This window comes from Rutidosis leptorrhynchoides, chromosome 11 (genome assembly GCF_046630445.1).
Source record: "Rutidosis leptorrhynchoides isolate AG116_Rl617_1_P2 chromosome 11, CSIRO_AGI_Rlap_v1, whole genome shotgun sequence".
NCBI classification, from domain to species: domain Eukaryota; kingdom Viridiplantae; phylum Streptophyta; class Magnoliopsida; order Asterales; family Asteraceae; genus Rutidosis; species Rutidosis leptorrhynchoides.
Genome location: NC_092343.1, coordinates 145,387,881 through 145,402,633, shown reverse-complemented (window position 1 = coordinate 145,402,633; position 14,753 = coordinate 145,387,881). Strand labels below are relative to the sequence as shown.

The following is a 14,753-nucleotide window of genomic DNA, read 5'->3' as shown; positions in this document are numbered from 1 at the left end:
TCATATTAATTAAAGTGTAAATGTGTAATATCTAGGAAATTGGCATTACTCAAAGTTCATTTCGCATTGCCTTCAAAAAAAAAAAAAAAAAAAAAAGCAAACGCACACACATTCATAATGCATACAAGAAACAAGTGATTTGAAATGTTGTTTCTTTCTGCTTTTAGTTTTGATGCTATGTTCATTTTGGTTTAACACTGATTTTGATTGATATTCCAGAATGCAAGGAAAAACTAAAGTTTGAGGAACAAAACGAGAACGAGTTTTGTTCAACTACATCAGATATCAAGGATAATATATCTGCAGCCTCATCAAGCCACACTATAATCTCATAACAAAGTTTTCATCAGTCTAAACAGTTGCTTACGAAACCAAATAGTTATAAAAGAGGTTCCCCTCCCAAAAGTTTACTTAAAACGGCCTTCTTGATGGGCCCCGTCTATGCCGTTCACTTCCTCGTCTTAGCACGTGGTGCACCTCGATCAACAGCCTAAAGAGTCCTATTTCCACCTGAAGATAAAGTTTAGACAGCTTAAGCGATACAATAAAGTGTATCAGTTGTAACACTCTTTATATCAGATCATAACAACGTAGCAGGAAAGAGAAAAAAAAAGAATGAGATCAGCCAAGAAGTATGACGTACCACATTACAATGCCTATGTTTGTTAAATTGTTATATAGTTAACTGTGTAATGTTGATTATGTTTGGTAATAGTTGTAAACGAAAACATAATCGCAGTAGCAGCCAACATCAATTTTTCTGTATAGTTTTGGTCGTTAATGTGGTACTATGTAACAACTATACGTAAATTATAAATTCCATGGTATGTAAAAAGCAAAATGCAGGTACACATTTCGCAGTATTCACAACAATTATTACTTTTCTTCAATCTTCTTCATAAGCCAAAGGCTGTTTTGGTTTTGTCATTTCCTTGCATACGTTACAAGGTTATTTGGTAACATCCTGTAATAGAAAATAAAAGAATTGATTATAAATTTAGAAGTCTTTGAGTGTTTGTAAAATGTACCTCTACTGCTCTAACCGGCTTGTTGGACTTATTTTGTGAGAAAGCTTTGAAGAATGCTGTATCATCTGATAAAAAGTGATACATAATAAATGGTTAATTGTTATGTTGTGTCGGGATACAAGTCAAATAATTCATACGAATCAACTACTTTTTCATTAAGAAGTGCAGAGATGTAAATTGAAGATCTACCTTTAACTAAGAACTGTTGACGTGAACATCGCCCAAAACCCCAATGGAACAGAAAGTACTCTTCGGTAGTAGTTTGAAAACCCCAATTGATTACTTAAATCCGATGATCAATACAACAGTTACGACTTGTATTTATACATTTGACTTCAGCTAATCTTAGCCATTAACTACAAACAACCAAACTAACTTAATTGATAGTCACTAGTCCACTTTGGTTGTATCTTCAATCGTTTAGGTCTTTGATTGTTGATTCCACAGTTGACTTTAGAGTTGACTCCACCTTGAGCTGTATCAGTAACATCCTGCAAGAAGAAAAAAGGATTGATTATTAATTCATGATATTAATTTTAGAAGTGTTTGTAAAGTGTACCTCTATTGCTCTAACCAGCTTGTTGGACTTCTTTTGTGAGAAAGCTCTAAAAAATGGTTCATGTTCTGTAAAAAAGCGATACACGAATGGTTAATTGTTATGTTGTGTCAGGTTACAAGTCAAATAACTCATACGGATCACCTACTTGTTCACTAAGAAGTGTTGAGATGAAAATTAAAGATCTACCTTTAACTAAGTAGTAATGACGCGAAGATCGCCCAAAATACCAATGGCTCAGAAAGTAGTCTCCGAAAGTTGTTAGAAAAGGGGAAAGATCACCACCAATTATATGATTCCATGATTTGTAATAACCCAACACATCTTCTTCTTCTTCTTCTTCATTGATGTTGCAATCGTCATACACAAAACTCACCCCACACTCTCTTGTACGTTGTTCATCATCTGTATCTTTTAACGTGCTAACAGTGACATGGTCACCAGGTTCCATTTCCCTCACTGTAAACATCCAATGGCTTATATATGTTACACACTCATCCCTACCTGCATTGACTTCTTCTTCTTCAATACAATGGTTGTAGCTCAATTTGGTGTCTTTTGTTATATTAAAAATTTCAATAATTGGCAAGTGTAGTCTGTTGCCTCTCATTTGGTTGGATGCTGAAGCACGTGAAGATTGATGCATTTCCACACAGCAAAAATTCAATCCTCTGAGTTGTTTAGGAGATGAAGGGATGATCAATGATATTGATCCCCCGTTTGATACATCACCAATCCAATCTGGCATTTGTTCACCACCATAAACTGTGCTAAATATTCCAAATTCATAATACATCTGACAATTACAATTAAAGCAGCTTAATCAGTTACAAGCATCAATACATGATCATATACTCACAATTAGATATGGTTAACAAGACAAAACCTGGGTTTGAGATCCCTCTGGTTCCCCGGTATCTTTATTATAAGTTCCAACGCGTCTTGTTTTAGTAAACTCTAAATTTCTCCACCCCAAATTATGTAATACAGCTTCCTCGACACCTGCCATAGGTTGGATTTTGACCACACCTTCAATTTCAATGGACGAACGAGCTAGTGGATACAAATCCATATGTAACTGTAGTTGGGACATTTCTGGATGAAATGACATTTTATGTAGCAAATTAGTATTACTGTTAGAATGAGTGTACACCAACAATCTTAAGGTAGGTGGAGGATGTTCGATTGATGTCAGCATATCACACTTTTCCATATAAAGACTCTCTAGGTTTGGAAGGGTTCTCACACAGCTAGGCATCGAAACGATTGGATTACCATCCAACCTTAAATATGTTAACCAGGATAGGCAACTCCAGTCAATGGGAAAGTCAACGCATGTCAAATTATTACTTGAAAGCGACAAAGTTACTAATGAGCTTGAGAAATAAGACAAATTATTACTTGACAAATTATCCCTCGGTATTATAGCCTCGACAGTGGCAGAGGAAGATGGCTGTAACTTCAGGTCAATCAAGTTATTATTTACCTTCTTCGATGACTCAAATGGAAGCTCACTCATATTACACCCATCCAGGTATAGTGTTTTGACGTGTTTTAAGATGTCGATATTTGTTAGAAGCTTTCTACACTTGTTGCAGTCACTGAAATTGATGTAGACAAGTTGATGACATTTCTCAATTGTTTCACAAACTTCAACCAAACTCGTGCACTTTATAAGAATCAACATCTCGAGTGCAGGGAGTTCACAAAATCCACCAAGAGTATGAAGCTGATAAGAGTGCCTCAGATCAAGAATCTTCAAACATCCAAGCAACCTGTTATCTTTTGAGTACGATTCACTCACCTGTTAAAATGGTATAATTATCAGTTAACGACTCCTCAACATATATCTAAGAACAATTAAATTTAAAGTGGATCGATCAAACTACCTTTTGCTTGTTTCCAGGTGGTAGCATGTTATTAGTGGAGACATCAAAACATTTGATATTGCTATAAGACAAGTCAAGAGCAACTAGCTTCTTCATTTGTAATTCAGAAGGGAAAACATCCATGCTCAAAAATATTAATTCTTTTGGAAAATTCTCATAAGAGCCTTTGAGGAGAACATCTTCGAGCTCTAATATCTTCAGATTATCCATGTTACTAAATGCATCTGTTTCCAGCTCAAGTAATGATCCACACTCGAGAACGTTGAGAGCTTTAATATTTCTAGTACCCTAAAAAGAAAAAAACTCAGAAAAATTAAGAACTAAAATAAAATAATATATATATATATATATAAATAAAAGTATTTTTACTAATTACAAGACTTTTTGTTCACATACCGTCTTTTTTGTCAACACTTCCAATGAGTCCTCAGTACGCCATAATAGACTACGCTCCCCTGGATTCTCAGATTCAAGGTCTACAACATATCTTCCCATCTCTTGAATTAATGAATGCATCTCAAACACACCATTCCTTCCAGTACGAAGAAGGCATCTGTCGATGAGATGTTCGATCCCAGTGCTAGTGTTTAAATTACATGCATGTAGCACCATTTCTGTCAAAGCTCTATCAATCCCAACAAAAAGGCATGCAATATACTTAAACAATTCCTTGTCATTTTTGGACTCCAAAGATTCAAAGCTCATTTTCAAGATTTTATTTACACGGGAAACGTGTCCATCGAGTCCTTTTTTTAGTTCTTTTATGCAGCCTTCCCAATAAGAAAGATCTCGATTATATAGATTCTTGCCCAAAACTTTGAGAGCCAATGGATGTCCTTCACAATACTCCAAAATATCCTCTAAAACCTCTTCATAGCCATCTTTAAGGTCTTCACCATTGAACGCATGAAGACATAAAAGCTCTAGTGATGCTTCGTCAGATAAGTGTTCAAGTGGGTACTTTGTATGTCTGCATTCAGCTTTCGTTTTGCATAGTTCACACCTATCTGTCAATGACATGTCCCTCGTCGTTATAATGATTTTGCTTCCTTCATGAAAACTTTTGTTTCCCAGTAAAGCGTCCAACTGGTCTATACTATCGATATCATCAAGAACTATCAACACTTTATTAGAGGCTACAGAAACATCATGAACTTGAATTGAACTTGCTTTTGAAATATCATTACAAAGTTGATTTTTTAAATCAAGCAATCCATTAACATTTCCATCACACTTCCTACTAATATCTTCAACGATGCTGCTTGTATCGAACTCGCGACAATATGAGTCATAAATATATTTGGCTAAGGTTGACTTTCCAATCCCACCCATACCATAAATACTAAGAATGTCTACCGTATTTGATGATCCGTCTTTCAACCATGAACTGACGTTTTCAATTGCATCCTCCTTCCCAATAAGTAGTGGTAAAGTAGTCCTTACAGGTACACGTATTCTTTTGGAAAGTTCTTTAACAATTTCTTTGATGAACTCAGTCTCCAGCCTGAAAATTAATTTTCCATACAGAACCTTCGATTAGATTTTTCTTTTTATTTTGGCAAAAAAAAAAAAAAAAAAAAAAAAAAAAACAAATACTTTAGTACTAAGCAAGAACAACCACCACCATACAAATATAACCGATCTAAGAAAATTAAAACCTAACCCAAACTAAACAACAACCTTCGATGAGATCATATACATTTAGCAGGATATTAAATGGTAATAATGAATCAGTGGTTAATTTTCATATTTTCATATAGTGTATTTAAATTCGGTGGTAAGTTCATTGGATACATCGAGCATCCAACATCCATCATACTGAATTTGGATATTTCAGTTACTCAAATCAGATCTTACAAACTTGGATTGTATATAAAATAAATTGTACTCATATTTATATATAGTTAGATGATTAACTATGAAAAAAAAAGCTAAAACTAAAAATCCTGATAATCCAGCACACAAAGTTGATCCGGATTGTCAACCCCATCAATTGTATTCAAAAAAATGGAAAGAAAGTAGTTTACCTGCCATTTACATCCAAGTTCTCTCCCTACCTAAATTTTCTCGTGATCTTTCAATATATATATATAGGGGTAGGATCAATGGGGAAGTAACCAATTGGGAGCAAGTGGGGGGAACAAAAAAAATTTTAAACCCTAATATTTAAAACTTCAACATATGCTCGAAAAACAAGATAATTAATATATATTAATTCTTCGAGCGTTTTCTCGCCAAAATAAAAATATTTATCACAAAGTGTCTTTATTAAATGTTTATATTTTCATCCAATCTATAATGTTCGTGAACAAAGTTTTTTCAAAAAAACAAAAAAAAATAAAAAATTTTGCTTCCCCCCGCTTTCTCCCGATTGGTTACTTCTCTCTTGATCCTACCAATATATATATATATATATATATATATATATATATATATATATATATATATATATATATATATATATATATATATAGGGTGTGATTATTGTACAAAAATTGTTAAAATACAAAGAGTAGGAAGAATTGTCATCCGTTGGATCATTCATAAAATCATATCATATACGTAGTATAAAATATGACTTCTGCGATGGTCTTATTGTAATATTAAACATTTTGGGTGGCATTTGTTAGCTGTTTATAGAAAAAAACAATTTTATTAAGTGACCATATAACATGACGGTCTAAGCTCGATCTTTATACGCTTCTGTTTGCTCTTCATTGTTGTATATAACGTTTTGTATTTTATATATGCATTTATTTATTAATTATAAATGAAGATGATGCATGATGAATCATTCAATGAAACACGATCATCGCTCAATTGACGCACCGATTATTCTTCACTTTTTTTCTTTCAAGAAAGTAACCATACACAACAATAGTTAGTGATGTACATAAGCTTAGTTTTACTTCCGAAATTTTAAAAACAAGTGTATGATGTATAGACGAAGAATTTTTTGAAACACACTCGATTGATGCATCCAAATGATGTATCAAAATGATGTATCAAAAACCAAATGATGTATCAAATGATGTTCGTTACTATTAACTGACACACAATTGCAACCAAATGATGTATCAAAAACCTAAAAGATACACTATGAGGCATGGTTTGCATATCTTCAATGATGCATAAAACTCGAAATATACACTATAAAACATCACTGATATAATTAAATGAAGTTTATCATTAATGGAAGTGGTGCATTATGAATTATTTTGATGATAGACAACCACTTATCATTTGATGTTCATGAGTGTTGATGTGTACATATTGAAACAGGATACACAAAGTGAAAGTAAATCACAAGTCTTGAAGCAAAGTTACAATCTGATTTATTGATGCAAAATACCCAATGATATACAAGTTATCCATTAAATTTGCGAGTTAAGTTTTATACACGTTTATTAATACAATATCAAGTTGATTTTATAATGCACAATTATTTCCTTTGCGTCAAATATTGAATCAAAATATAATTAGACCACCATTTTTCACTATAAGTTATTATCATTTTCATTGAAAGAAATTTAGATATGTAAAACGTGGAATATGAATAAGTCATGCCATTTTTCAAGGAGTAAGTTCACGGGATACAGAGTATATAATTGCTACGCCTTGACCATATTACCCTTTAATATTTAAATAATTATTTTTATATTAAATCACACATGTCAACAAATAAGTGGCTTCCTACTTTATGTATTTTAAGGTTTAATATATATATATATATATATATATATATATATATATATATATATATATATATATATATATATATATATATATATATATAGTCATCATCAAGAGGGAAGCACTTTATATATATATATATATATATATATATATATATATATATATATATATATATATATATATATATATATATATATATATATATATATGTGTGTGTGTGTGGTCATCATCAAGAGGGAAGCACTTTTTTGGGAGGAAGTAAATTTTTTTTTTAAATTTTTTTTCAAACATTAATATCACATGAAAATATGAACATTTAAAAAAGACACTTTGTGACGAATGTTTTTATTTTGGCGGAAAATCGCTCGAAGAATTAAATGATAACATTTATCATGAGTAATGTTTTAAATTAGAGTTTATTTGCATCGTTTTATTTTCATCTTGTGTAGAGTATTTTTTTCGAAATTTAGCCCGATTTAGAGTTTAGAGTTTAGGATTTAGTGTTTTGGGTTTAGTCCCTAAACCCTAAACCCAAAACTCTAAACCGTTCGTATCAAAATATTAAATCTAAACCCTAAAAACTCTAGTTTCCAAACCCAAAACCCTAATTTCTAAACCCTAATTGCTAAACCCCTAATTTCTAATCCTTAATTTATAAACCCTAATTTCTAACCCCTTTAAAAAAACGTAGAAGCAAAACATTCAATGCATTGAATGTTATCATTTATTTCTTCGAGCATTTTTTCGCCAAAATAATAACATTTAACACAAAGTGTCTTTTTTTTTAAAATTTTCATATTTTCATATTTTCATGTGATCTTAATGCTTGAAAAAAATTATAAAAAATTAAAAAATTTTTGCTTCCCCCCGAAAAAGTGCTTCCCTCTTTATTAAAAGACTATATATATATATATATATATATATATATATATATATATATATATATATATATATATATATATATATATATATCCCTTCTCTTCTCTCTTCTTATTAAAAGAGAAGCCAAATTAAGTAATATTTTTTTCAAATAACAAATCTTGATCATCCAATCTAACTAATCAATTAAATACAACCGTTGGATTAAATATCAAAAAGATTATTACTTAATACGATTTTTAATTCGAATGAAAATTACATAAATATCCTTATTATAACTTTAAATTACAATTACATCAATAATTCAATTTTGAACTTTCAAAAATCCAGCTATTCCTGGCTAAAAGTCTTCCCTTGACCATTTATTCCGGGATACTTTTCAGAATTTAAAGGTTTTTCAATCAATAATTAATTACACAATTATGTTCCTCAATTGAATTCAAAAGGTTTCTCGCTATTATTATTAAAGCAAAAGCCAATTTTCAAAAGTTAATTGATACGCCAATTAAGAATAAAATCAAAGCTGCATTTTAGAATAAAATCGCTCAAAATCTGAAGATTATTCATATAATTCAACTCTCTACCAAATCTCCAAACTTTTTCCCCAAAAATCAATATCGGCGATGTATGCTAGAGACATCGCCTTTCACCGCTCAATCCATAGTTATTTGACGGATTCTTCATCGATCAATCACCTAGCACTATGAAAGACCTAATATTTATACCATGTATATTAACCCTAATTACCAAATCTCAGCCGCTCAACTCTTCGACTATAGCGAGCGCAGATAAACACATATCAAAATTAGAGTTATTAATTTATGATTTCACACACCATTGTTTGGCCATTACCCATCTAAGCAGGTATGTTTCTTTATCTTTTTTTATTTTGTTTGAATGCAAGGAATATACATTCAAAAGTTAAATAAACCTTCGTTGAATGTACGTGATTGAACATATTGAGGGATTATTGTTAACAATTATCACCTTTTTATTGTTTTTTCAATCTTTATTGTTTATTATTGATATTGATTATTGTTAATATATTAGACAAGCTAAAAATTCCCATAGCATGTGTTATGGGTAGTCCAAGACTGACCCATTTTGTTATTTTTGCTAACTTGCACACTCAGCCCATTTTTATCGCATCCACTTTATAATCATGACTAACATAGATACATCACTTAACAATTGCTATATCTTGAAGGCACAAGAGTATGTAATTGCTATTTTGAGCATGATTGTGGGTACTTTCCAAGTAATGTAGCAAGTTTAATCTCTTTAATATGTAGTAAAAAGAACTTCGATTGTGATCACGGTGAAGATTTTGGCATAACAAGGTTAGGGTTCAATTTTCTTAATCTTTTATCTATTAATGATTAACAAATGTTTTTCTGTTAGTTGTTTTGCAGCCGATTAACTATCAGACAGATGTTTACAGCCAATGATCAACATATGTTTTTCTATTTGTTGTTGTAATAATATACTATTGAGTTATACAGAGATTTTGAAGATTATATTAAGTGGGTAAATCATTAGACTTGTATTGAAACCCTGTAACTCGATTAATACCAGCTTGCCATCTCTAATACCTTCAGCTTTCTGATGTCTCACTCTTTGTTTCTTTCTTTTATAGCAATACCTCTAAATAAACAGGTGTACACTTTTAGCTGTCTTTGCGTAAAGTCGGGGGTTGCAGCAAGTGTCTTCTCATTCTTCTATATTATGGTGATGCATCCATTAATTTCATGCCATATATTGTAAACTTTTTCAGATCCAAGATGTATTTTACAGTTACAAAAGCAGGCTACCAAAATTGATTAATATTACGACAATGACTCAGGTTCTTAACTTTATATTATAATTTATGGAGCCTCTCATCTTTAGTATGCACTCTAAGTTTTACCTTGAAGCATGCTCCTATTATTCTTAAATAGACATATGATGCCCTATTCCATGAATATCAAATATATATGGGAATACGTTTGTTCACGAGGTTAGTCTATACTTTGTCCATTTGGTACTATAGGATCATACATAGAATGGTTATTTAATAATTTGAACCGTGGTAATTTTTGATATGGGTCAATATCGGTCGGGTCTGTTGATCGTGACTGAAGTTCATGCATCTACTTTTACAAATTTATTGTGTTTACAGTTAGTCAATTAAGATTGATTAGAATTATATGACAGCATTAATCAGTATCTCATAACTATACGCGGTATGAAGGTAAATTGCATTAAGATAACTACATATGGTTTCAACACGTTTTACTTATTCAACCCTACTATTGTTAGGGTTGGGCTTGGTTATCAAGTATTAAGGAGGGGTAAAAAAATGACAGTAGGTCATTATAATTTAATTGCAACTATAATTTCAGGTGATCATTTTTTTATCTTAATTGATTATGTTATATGTTTATAATTATCGATTAAAAATAATCTATAATTCATAGAAATTGTTAGTTCGTAACGACTTTTTGTCGAATTGCTGTTTAGGTTAGCGACTTGGGGTTCATTATTCGCTATATAAATACTATAGTTTAGCTTAACCAAATTAATGGATTTCACTTTTAGTGTTATGAACTTCTGATCAAGGTTTTCATTTTAATATGAAAGAATCTCACTTTTATTTTTTAGCATTCTTTGGTGTTTTATTTTTGTTTGCTCTTAATTGTAATTATTGGTGTGCACAGTATCGGGAAGAAGGTTAACATGTATATCGATTTGGTTGTATGATGTTGGAACTGCTGCGAAGCTCAAGTTCATAGTTGATGACACTAATGATCTCCAAGATGATGACTTAATCGCATAACAATGTGAAGATAGAGTCACTATTTCACTAATGAGCTCCAAGATGATGACTTAATCGCATAACAATTCGAAGATAGAGTCCATTATCATTTTGCTCCAGTTTGTGCAATATGTGTTATTGGTGTTAGATTTGGCAAGTTAGACAGGTCGGGTAAAATGTCTTGTCAAATTAGGTCATTTCTTGAAAGGTTCTTGCAAACTGGGTCATGATGTATCCGGTCGTATAAGTTTAGGTCTGATTTTTTATTTTATTTTTTTGACAATTTAACTTACTAATTTTGTTATTCTGAAGGTATATTTATTCAATTTGACATATATAATGTTTATTTATTTGTTTAGCAAATACTTTATTCAATTTGAAATTTTGTGTTCTAACGGTGTTACATTTGAATATCACCATTATTTCATGTTATTTATAAAATCTCTTTAAAAATCATACGAATACGCGGGTCAATTGGGGTGATCTTATTACGTTGGTATTATCAAATTTTAAATTAATATTTTCATCTACATCTGTACCTATATCAAATATAATAAATATTTTTTTTTACTTGCTTACAAATAACAATGTGTATGTCTACTTATAATTAATAGAATATGATTTTGTATTTTAGTTAATTACTAACCACATCCTAATCAGCGAACACTAGCATAAAATATGGAAACGTTAAAATTAGCTTTTCTAAAGAAAGAAATGGACATTACAACTAACATGAGAAATTTGCACGATACTTTGACTAATTTTTTTTCCGGAAAAACATTTGTTGATAAATGAGACTTTTCTTCTATGAATAATTTCTCAAATCAAATGTCATAAAATCTATGAAAATTATCTGTTGTCAACAACTATTGTGATCAGGTAACATTTCAACTATTTGAGTTTAAATACCTTACATTAAAGTTCTAGATAACTCATGCTTTACTATTTAGACAACTTTCTTATCTTTTACAGGCATATGAATGACATAAGTCTACATTGAAAAAGATGTAAGATATACTAACTATAAGACAAAGATCGATAACATTGTTTGCACTTCACAACTACCACAAACGAATGATTTTCTTTAATCACCAATAAGAATCCATATCTATATAAATAATTTTTATTTCTTTTTTGCAATTATTTTTATTCTTATTAGACATTTATGTTTCATCAACATTATGTGTTTATCTCAACATAATTTCAGCTTATTTCATTTCCAGCATCAAAATCTTCAAATATTTATTAGGATTTTTCTTATATATAAATAATTTTATGAATAAAATCCGCGAAGTCGCGGGTCTTTGACTAGTATATATATTAAGAGAAGCACTATTTTAAGGGGAAATAAAATTTTTCTTTTCGTTTTCTTAAAAAACAAATTTCACAAACATTAAAATTAGGTGAAAATATGAATATCTAGAAAAGACACTTTGTGATAAATGTTATTATTTTGATCAAAAAATGCTCGAAGAAATAACATTTATTGATAAATGTTATTCCTGATAACATTCATCATGAGTAATGTTACTCTTCAAGCGATTTTTTTTCATCTTCTGTGAAGTCTTTTTCAAAATTTAGCCGGATTTAAAGTTTAAGATTTAGGGGTTAGTATTTTTGGTTTAATCCCTAAATCCAAAACGCTCGAAGAATGACATTACTCATGATTATCAAGAATAACATTTATCAATGAATGTTATTTCTTCAAGCGTTTTCTAGTCAAAATAATAACATTTATCACAAAGTTTTTTTTAATGTTCATATTTTTACGTGATCTTAATGTGTTTAAAAAAATTAAAAAGAAAATAAATACACTTCCCCCTTACCCAAAAAAGTGTGTCCATCTTGATTAAATCTATATATATAAAAATATATATGAAGATTTTCATATAGTGTATTTATTTTGGGTGGGAAGTTCATTATTACGCAATAAACATGAAGCGTTAGGGACAGTCATTCGATCAAGTTACGGTTTATTTGGTGTTCGATGATATTTACCAAAAATCGAACCAACTTTGACAGAACCAAACCAATTCAACCAAATAGGAAATCAATTTACTTGGGTCGATTTTGGTTAAACTAAATTAAAACTCACGGATTAAAAGGTTTCTAATGAGCTTGTTAAATACATCTTAACTATAAATTATAATAAATTTCATAATAACTGATAACCAAAATCAATAGATAACCAAAGTCAATTGATAACCGAAGTCTATTATTAATATGAAATCAAACAAGAACACATCAAACAAATATATAATACATATAATAGAATTAAATCACATTTTTCTGTTTTTAAGGTTAAACCAAAATGTTAACCCAACTCGAAACCAAAACCAAACTAGTCAACCCATTTCTCCCAAATCATTTTGGGTAAGTTGGTTTCGTGGGTGAAACCAATTAATTAATACCCCTATCAAGTATCCAACATCCATCATACTAGATTTGGATATTTAAATTACTCAAATTAGATCTTACAAACTTGGATTGTATATAAAAAAAATGGTACTCATATTCACCCATTATAATGATTAACTGTAGAGACAACATAAACTAAAATTCCTAATAATCCAGCACACACAGTTTATCCGAAAAGTACACATAGCGTATATTATTAGTATTCAAAAGAATGGAAAGTAAGTAGTTTACCTGCCATTTACATCCAAGCCAGTTAAATTAGAAACTTTTGTAAGTGCTTCCTTCCATATTTCTATCTTCTCTGCTAATACTCTTTTTTTATCCTCATCTGTTTCTGCTTCCATCTTCTTTCTATGTGCGGCCATTGCACCTCCGAAACTGTCTTGTTGCTTCCTGACATCGGTGGGCTCGACATGGTAGAAAATGGGGATAACAATTTGTTTGAAATTCTTATGTCGGTCAAGAATCAGAACAAGTTCATCAAGGCACCATGTTGAAGAAGCATAATTCTTGGACAACACGATAACAGAAGCCGTTGATGATTTGATTGCATTCTCCAATTCCGGTTTCAAGTAACGCCCGGTTGGAATCACATCTTTGTCCAAAAAGGTTTTGAGATTTGCACGTTCAAGAGCTTGGTGGAGGTGATTGGTGAAGTTAAAACGGGTATCAAAACCTCGGAAGCTCAAAAATACATCATACTTTTCAGCATGATTATCAGTCGATGATTGTTTTTCTAAAATATTTGTGAGGGCCATTTAGTGAAATGAGAACAGAAAGAGTAAATTGAGAAATGAGTTACAACTAGAATATAATTTGAATTACATCCATAAAACCGTGTTTTTTTATTCCAAGTCAACAACTACTTTTAATACTGAAATTGTCACTAAACTTACAAATATAATAGTCAGATGTAGACTATATATGGTCCCTCTGGTCTTATCTACAATGCATTTCAAAAGTCCTTATAATAAGAAACTTTGGACCCAAAAGGAAACGGATCAAGAATGTGTGATCTAAAATGTATTCAAATGCATACAAACTCCGAAATTACATATTTACATAATAGGTTTTCACTGAACTCACATAAACTAACAATATTGTTAATTGTATTTAGTGATTAACATTCGATGATTTTTTCTCTAAAATATCTGTGAGGGCCATTTAGTGAAATGATAAGAGAAAGAGTAAATTGAGAAATGAGTTACTACTAGAATATAATTTGCTTTAGATCCATAAAAACGTGTTTTTTATTCCAAGTCTTCAACTACTTTTGATATTGAAATTGTCACTAAACTTACAAAAATAATAATGTCAGATGTAGACTTTAAATGGTCCCTCTGGTCTTATCTACAATGCGTTTCAAAAGTCTTTATAATAAGAAACATCGGACCCAAAAGGATACAGATCAAGAATGTGTGATCTAAAATGTATACAAATGCATACAAACTTCATAATACAAACTCGGAAATTACATATTTACAATCTAGGTT

General features: G+C 30.7%; 1 protein-coding gene across 1 annotated transcript; it reads right to left on the bottom strand.

Annotated features, from left to right (window-relative positions):
* Positions 1 to 411: 411 nt before the first annotated feature.
* Positions 412 to 14,018, bottom strand: LOC139875025 (TMV resistance protein N-like). Its single transcript, XM_071862410.1, has 9 exons — positions 13,492 to 14,018; positions 3,870 to 4,977; positions 3,474 to 3,761; positions 2,471 to 3,388; positions 1,774 to 2,380; positions 1,588 to 1,652; positions 1,405 to 1,519; positions 1,029 to 1,093; positions 412 to 510 (listed from the first exon to the last, which is right to left on the bottom strand). Exons 1-9 carry the CDS (start codon positions 14,016 to 14,018, stop codon positions 412 to 414), a joined length of 3,792 nt encoding a protein of 1,263 aa, XP_071718511.1.
* Positions 14,019 to 14,753: the final 735 nt, after the last annotated feature.